General features: G+C 37.9%; 1 protein-coding gene across 1 annotated transcript; it reads right to left on the bottom strand.

The window, feature by feature from the left end:
- Positions 1 to 418: 418 nt before the first annotated feature.
- borcs7 (BLOC-1 related complex subunit 7) lies at positions 419 to 6,437 on the bottom strand. Its single transcript, XM_066679392.1, has 5 exons — positions 6,284 to 6,437; positions 5,338 to 5,400; positions 3,457 to 3,500; positions 3,303 to 3,323; positions 419 to 2,917 (listed from the first exon to the last, which is right to left on the bottom strand). The coding sequence occupies exons 1-5, from the start codon at positions 6,413 to 6,415 to the stop codon at positions 2,866 to 2,868; spliced, it is 312 nt and encodes a 103-aa protein (XP_066535489.1). The 5' UTR covers positions 6,416 to 6,437; the 3' UTR covers positions 419 to 2,865.
- Between the last annotated feature and the right edge of the window lie 1,707 nt (positions 6,438 to 8,144).

Raw genomic sequence — 8,144 nt, 5'->3', positions numbered from 1 at the left:
AGAACACTGTCCCTTATAAGAAAATTTGAATCTTTGTTCATTCATCACAAAGTATGTATATGACTTGGTAATACTGCTTCAAGTGCAAGTGGGGTGATCATTTTGTGTAAGTTAGCAATTGTTAAGCATGTGTTTTTTTGTTTTGTAACAGATAAAGAGAATAGAAAAAAAGAGTTTGAGACATGAGTGTTGTTGTATATTAGTTTGACAGTATTTATCAGTTTTGGCCCATGTCACTGGTGCATGGAACCCAGACACTCTTTAAAAAAAGATGGATGAAGTATTTTGTCCAGGTTTCTTTAGTTTAAGTTGTTCTCTTTATTCCTGGACACCCCAAAAGTTGGTACATTGTGTAAAATGCAATAAAAACAAAAATCTGTGATTTTATTTAAGCAATATTTAATTGACAAAAGCTCAAAGAAAAAAGCCCCAATGTTTTCACCAAACACCTGGAGTGTATTTAGTAAATATATGCACACTTAGAATTTGAAACATGCAAAACACTCCCAACAGTTGGGACATGACATTTGGGAACTAATTGTTAAAGTTCTGCAAGTGAAATTTTTGCCAATTCTTGCTTAATACACTTCAACTGCTCAACAGTTCATGGTCACGGCTGCCTGACTCTCCTCTTCATGATGCCCCACAGGAGGCAGCACAGGCACTCTGGGTCAATGAAACCATGTTGTAGCATGTTCAGCATGAGGCCTGGTATTGTCTTCCCGAAATTACCATGGACATGGACACTACATCTTGACAGCATTTGTTTTTGCCTCATACCAAGGGAGATGCTGGGTTTTGTCATTGATAAGAGTCTAGATGGTCATTTTTGTGATGTTTATTCTTTAGGAAAACAAGCTGAAACATGGACTCATCTGACTACAGTACATGTTTCTATTGTCTTTTGTACCATGAGCTGGGGCAAATTTGTAGTTCAACATATAATTAATGCATGAATTTCTCCTTGTGTTACTATTACTGTTTAAGTTTATATTCCTTGATTCAATGGATGACATTGTTAAGTGTCAACAGTTTACTGAAATACCCCAAGTCCATGTGCCAATATTTATTATTAATGTTTAAAACGAAGGCTATATCACTTTTAAGTAACATATTAAAGACATACATGACTATCTCACTAAACTAATAGCCAATTATAACAAATCCTCATGATTTCATGTTTAAACCTGTAGTAACACATTGGGAGGACAAGCTTCAGAGAGAGAACTGCTAAAATGGAAGGTGCGTGAAAATGAAATTTCTCTCAGATCAAAATGTATACATTTAACATTCATTCATTGTCTGTAAACACTTATCCAGTTCAGGGTTGTGGTGCGTCTGGAACCTACCCAGAATCATTGAGTGTAAGACAGGAACACACCCTGGTTCCAGTCCTTCACAGGGCACAAATTTAACAAATAATTAAAAACAAATATTAAGACTAAGCAAAGTGATCTTTTTTTCAATCCAGATCCTACAAGAAGGGTCAGATGGTGTTCACTGCAAACAAAATCTTAAAAATGTCTTACAGATTTTGGGATTCCTAAAAAATCTGGAGCTTATGTAAGACTTAATTTCAAATAAATTCTAGAATGCATTGTCTGTAGATGGAGACAGATTCATCAAGACGTTACACAAGGTTACATTCATTCATTCATTCATTCATTATCTGTAAGCGCTTATCCAGTTCAGGGTCACGGTGGGTCCAGAGCCTACCTGGAATCATTGGGCGCAAGGCGGGAATACACCCTGGAGGGGGCGCTAGTCCTTCACAGGGCAGCACACACTCACGCATTCACACAATCGGACACTTTTGAGTCGCCAATCCACCTCCCAACGTGTGTTTTTGGACTGTGGGAGGAAACCGGAGCACCTGGAGGAAACCCTTGCGGACACAGGGAGAACACACCACACTCCTCACAGACAGTCCACAAGGTTACAAAAAATATTCAAATCTTCAGATCATAAAAACTACTCCCCATCTTAACCCAAGTATCTTGTCTTTTCGATTTACCTTCAATCTCTCTGAGACCTTGTAAAAGTTATGGATGTATTTGTAAGTACACAAATATTCTGTTCTGAACGTTCTAATACAGAAACATTCTCTACCAAAGAACTTGAATCATTTATGCATCTCAATGACAACATAAGGTTACTATTAGAGAACACTATTTTTACAAGGTCAATTTCTGATCTCCAGACACAACATAAATAACTCTGTTGTGCACTCTAAGGCCATCAAGTTTATCTATTCATCATATTTTTACTTTTAAAACAAAATATGAGCTACACAAGGGAATAAACTTAATTTCAATGTCTGCACATTTTACCAATTGTTTGGGTATAAAAGCTTATGCAACAAATCTTGCAGAGATACGTGAAAACCTTGCAGATGAACCTTAAGCTTCCTGGAAATGATGACCAAGGCTACACTCTAGGACAGACATCTGTTTGACCTTGCTGAGCTCCTGATTTTACATGTCCTTATTGCACTCCTGTACAGATCATGTTCACATATTCAAACCTAAATGAATCCTACAATGTACATAAAGAACTTAATTTATTCAACCAAGTAAAAAAAATACATTAAAATGTAAATCTGTGATGAATAGTCCATACATATATTTTTTCCTAGTCAAGGTAATTCAACAATGACACAACCCAGCTCTTAACTGATTGAACTGGAACATGCCATAAGAGTTACAGTGTCCAGGCTGTCTACCTTATGACACCCTTAAATGCCCTGTTAGAAAGCAACATACATTTAATGCTGTATACGATGTCAGGGGACAATTCTAAAAAAGAATAAGGGTAAGAGGAATTCATTTCTAAATGTGGTCATTATCACATCGTGGGAGTCAGTCATTATTTAAGTAAATGTCTTAGCTGGTCCTGTAGGTTTTTGGAGTGTTCCACACTGTGAAGAAGACAAAGACAGAGAGTTACTAGTGGTGTAATGGATCATAGATAATCCATGATCCAAATGGACCACCCTCATGGTTTGTGCTATACATGAACCATGGATTATAACCACCATTATAATGACAAACAGAACATGTCAAAACAAACTTCACTTTCAGAAATGAGGCAGTAACACAAAACACTTTCAAACTGAAAGCTAAAATTACTCTCATTTTTGTCCCCGTTTTATCTTTCATGGTGATCTGAACAGTCCTATCTGTGACTCATAGACTGATTTGATCTGAATAGTGGGTGTTGGGCTCTGTTACACCACTACATCACTCGTTGTACAGACATATTGAGTCTTAATAATAGACAGAAGTTTGTGTATTTTGACTTACTTTTTTTGGATGGCTTCTTGCCTAAGTGAAAGGACATATAAAATAAACCAACATAAATATAAAGGCCTAGTAAAGTGTGAATACAACTTCAGCAATGATTTTTCAGGAGAACATACATTTTAATGTATAAATTGGCACTGAAAAAAATACTCACTGATACTGCAAATGAGTAGTTATTATGGACATCTTCCTTAGACTCTGTAAGAACAAACATTTATTTTATACATGAATTTAATATGTTCACAAAACTTCATATTCGTTCTTTTTTTTAATATATACAGTTACAATATAAACGATTCAACCCTTAACAAAATTTACAAACTTTCTTCTGTTTGCAATAAACCTTTCTAACAAGAGCAATTTAAATAGTTCCAAACAATTAATATAATAATGCTTTCTCCAAGTTCAACACAAAACACCACTTTTAATAACTACTGCAGTCTCAGAATTAGGGCTTCACAAATAATCTATAAAAATAAAAATAGTTATATAAATATAAAATTAGTTGGCAACAAATTTCAGTTTTGATTAATTGTTCTATGTTTTATTCTGTTGTAAGAAAGATAAATATTCAATCTGTTTGTTACTCTGGGTATGCAGAGCTGTTCTGATACAGCAGTCCAAACCCTGGAGGTTAGAGCTATTACTGATGTAGTCTCACACACAGATGCACCTCACAAAAGTTGACGAAGAGCCTGATATGTTCAGTGCCTTACTCTGGCCACACTGTCAGGATTCTGCCAGTTGCATTCTGATTGGCTACCTGTCTCTTTCTACAAGGAATGCCAATATAGCAGACTTGTGACTGGTCCTGTTGTTAATAAAGTGACTCTTCTTAAACAATTCGGCTTCTTCTATAAAGTAGGCAATAGCTTCCAAAAACACTCACTGTCCATTCTCTCAACTCCATCGTCCACAGAAGCTCTTTGTAGTTCTACAATTACAGACAGTTGTACATCTGTTGCTCTGTATACATTGTTTGCCCCTTTCACTCAACTCTTCAATGGTCAGGACTGCCATGGGACCATCATAAAACAGGTATGATTTGAGCAGTGGATCCAGCCAACAGCGTCCTGTGTCCACTAATGAAGGACTAGAGGACAACCAAGACAAACTGTGCAGCAAGAAATGAGCTACTGTCTCTGTCTTTACATCTACAAGGTGGACCAATGAGGTAGTTGTGTCTAACAGAGTGGACACTAGAGAGGACACAGTGTTTAACAACTCCAGCAACACAACTGGTATCCACTCGTACCAGCAGAATACATTTTAACATTTCACCACCTTGTTAGTGTCACTGCAGCACTGAGAATGATCCACCACTCAAATCATACCTCCTCTATGGTGGTCCTGACCATTGAAGATCAGGCTGAAAGGGGAAAATAAAGTATACAGAGCAACAAATGGAGTATAGTCTGTAACTATAAAACTACAAAGTGCTCATGTATTGTCAGTGGTCACAATGTTATGGTTGATTGGTGTGTGTGTAGAGTGTGGATATATATATGTGTGTGTGTGTGTGTGTGTGTGTCCAAATAATCAATTAATTAAGAAAATCAGACATATATATTTATTATAAAAGTATTTGTTCGTTGCAACCCTACTCATAATTAATCAGCCCCCTGATCAAAACTCCTCATAAGAGCACAAAATTGCAAATTTTGCGGTGGGTCCAGAGCCTACCTGGAATCATTGGGTGCAAGGCAGGACTACACCCTGGAGGGGGCGCCAGTCCTTCACAGGGCAACACAGACACACACACACACACACACACACACACACACATTTACACCTACGGACACTTTTGAGTTGCCAATCCACCTACCAATGTGTGTTTTTGGACTGTGGTGGGAAACCGGAGCACCTGGAGGAAACCCACGCGGACACAGGGAGAACACACCACACAGACAGTCACCCAGAGCGGGAATGGAACCCACAACCTCAAGCCCCTGGAGCTGTGTGACTGCGCCACCATGCCGCACTACGAAATTCCAATACCTTTATTTAAAATAGGTCAAAAAGAAAAGTTCCTTACATCTTCAGAGTGCAGAATGGCATCCTCCTGGATGACCATATTTCTTGCTGCCTGACCAAGCAGCTGCAAAATAACAGTTGAGGCAGGTGTTAAATAGACTGGAGGTGGCATCATTTTTATTAGCTAAACAGAAGTTGAATGCATGTAATACAATTCACAATATGCTGCCTATGAACTCTATTCCTTTCCGGTGCATTTTGCACAAATAATACTGTAAATTAGGGTCTGGGCAATAAGGCCAAAAATTATATCACAATATATTTATTAAAATTGGTTGACACTATATAATTCTGATATCTATATGAACAGTATAAAATCCACTGAAAAACGTACAAACAATAAAACACCTGCCAACTTTCAGTACAGGGGAGGGGTGAAGAGGCATATTCAAAGATTCACTTGTGCCGAATGATGGCAAATTTGTCCGAAAAAAAAATGATAAGAAATAACTTCTACATATGTCATGAATAGAAATGATGGCTGGGGCGAGACTTTAATGTCTTATTTTCTCTCACATTGTAAAGAGAACATGTACATAACTTTCTTTTTCAGTAGCTCATGTATGTACTCAGCAAAAAAAAAAATCCATGGATTTTTAACAGACTTGTGATTAAATTAAATAAGTTCTGGTTCATAAACTGCATTTACTGTCCGTGTACACTATTTTCTACTGTTCTTCTCTGTTAATGTAGCACTGTGACTAAAGTCCACCATTTATAATTAATGTAAGCTCAATGAAAACCTTTTATATACACTCTGTGAAAATAATGTTACATATAGAGAGTGTTAGGTATAAAGACGTAAGATCTCTCTCCCAAACCGCTTTCTCGTGGACATTAGCATCAACAAAATAAACACAAACAGAGGAAGCTGGTGAGCCAGCGAGTTAACATCGGTAGAGCAGATTCTCCAGTTGTTCCCCGCTTTTTTTTTTTATAACATTTACCTCTTGGCTGCGGGAGCCCTTTAACACCTGGCGAGTGAGAGCGATAACGTCCCCGCTACAAGAGCCCACTTTATCAGAGAGAAGCCCTTTAACAGACTGACCGAACCTAGGCTGAGCCTCCGAGGAAGACATCTCTGAACGTGAGGGCTGGACTACGGAGACACCGGAGGGACAAACTAAAACTAAAACACACACACACAGCCGCAACGCAGGGCACAGCGAAAAAGGCTTCGTTCAAAACCCCACACTACCGCACTTAAGAGTGTTCCAAAAACAGTACACTACCGATACAACTACTTTAAGTGTTGTAATAGGCGTATAATGCGGCTTTTTGCTCTCTCAGCAAATTAGAGGATTTTTATTCAACTTTGTAATTAAGTAATTTGTGATTATTTTATCCAGTCTTTGGTCACATGGTATTAACACACTTCAAACACAGACATAATTTGGTGTTCATGCAAGATATAACTATGCATCATTTTAATGGGTTAAATGGGTACAAGCGTTCAACATTTGAAAGATATTCCAAATGCACATTAATTTTAAGCTTAAATGTCTGTCTTATGGGGCGGCACGGTAGGGCCGCAGGTAGTGTCACAGTAACACAGCTCCAGGGTTCGATTCTCGCTCCAATGAGGAGTTGTAGTGTTTTCCCTGTGTCCGCATGGGTTTCCTCCGGGTGCTCCGGTGTCCTCCCACAGTCCAAAAACACACGTTGGTAGGTGGATTGGCGACTCAAAAGTGTCCATAGGTGTGAGTGTGTGAGTGAATGTGTGAGTGTGTGTGTTGCCCTGTGAAGGACTGGCGCCCCCTCCAGGGTGTATTCCCGCCTTGCGCCCAATGATTCCAGGTAGACTCTGGACCCACCGCGACCCTGAACTGGATAAGCGGTTACAGATAATGAATGAATGTCTGTCTTAGAAAGGTTCATGAAGATGGTAAAAAGAGTTAAGGAATTAATAGACAACATATGATTAGAATTGATGAATATATTGCTATGGTAAACCCCTTTAAATGTTAATGTATTTTTTTAACAATACTTTTATAAAAGTTTACAGGTTCTGTACTAACGCACATCCAATAAACTGCACATCAGTACACACACACATGGTGCAATGACGTTCCTGAATGTAAGGTACTGAAGACATGCCCCTGAGGATACCACTACAGCAACTGTGAAAGATACCTCTATCGTGACAGTTTTTCTAAGACTGTTGATCTTAGACATTTGTCTATAATTAGTAAGGAGTCAGTATTGCCTATTTTTTAAACTGCTTTCTAAAACTCAGGACCAATAACTGAGATTGTCATCATGTGAGAAGCAGGACAATATGCACAACATCTGCATCAAAAATGTTTTCTCAAGCAGGTAACCAAGGTCTGCTTGCTTAGAACCCTTTCTATTTCTAAATTGCAGAACATTTTTATACAAATGACATTCAAGCTTCAAGGGTTATGTAACAAGCTGCAATGCTTTTTGCCACATTCTAAAACAACATGAAACAAATTATTGCTCAAACTTTGCTCTTTGATGGCTCGAGAGAGTCACCTACCATTCAGAAGAATCAGAATTCAAATAAAAGGAGAAATGAGCCACTTCTGTCCCAGGTTCAGTTGCAGAAAAACACTATTGTTATTATTTCAGTAAATCTTAGTACAGTGAGAATTCACTAAGACCTCCACTAACACCCAAGATGAGACACACAATATTCCCAGGAGAAATATCTCAGCAGTACTTTGGCAAATGTCTCATTTTTCTATTTTTTAAATCTGTTTTTGTGTGAAGAAGAAAATACATATATATTACAGCAATCTGTCTTATTTTTTCCCTGTATATATTAAGATTAATATAAGTTTTAAA

Source organism: Hoplias malabaricus, chromosome 8 (genome assembly GCF_029633855.1).
Source record: "Hoplias malabaricus isolate fHopMal1 chromosome 8, fHopMal1.hap1, whole genome shotgun sequence".
NCBI lineage: Eukaryota > Metazoa > Chordata > Actinopteri > Characiformes > Erythrinidae > Hoplias > Hoplias malabaricus.
Note: the sequence above shows the minus strand (reverse complement) of the source record. Positions and strands in the feature narration are given on the sequence as shown.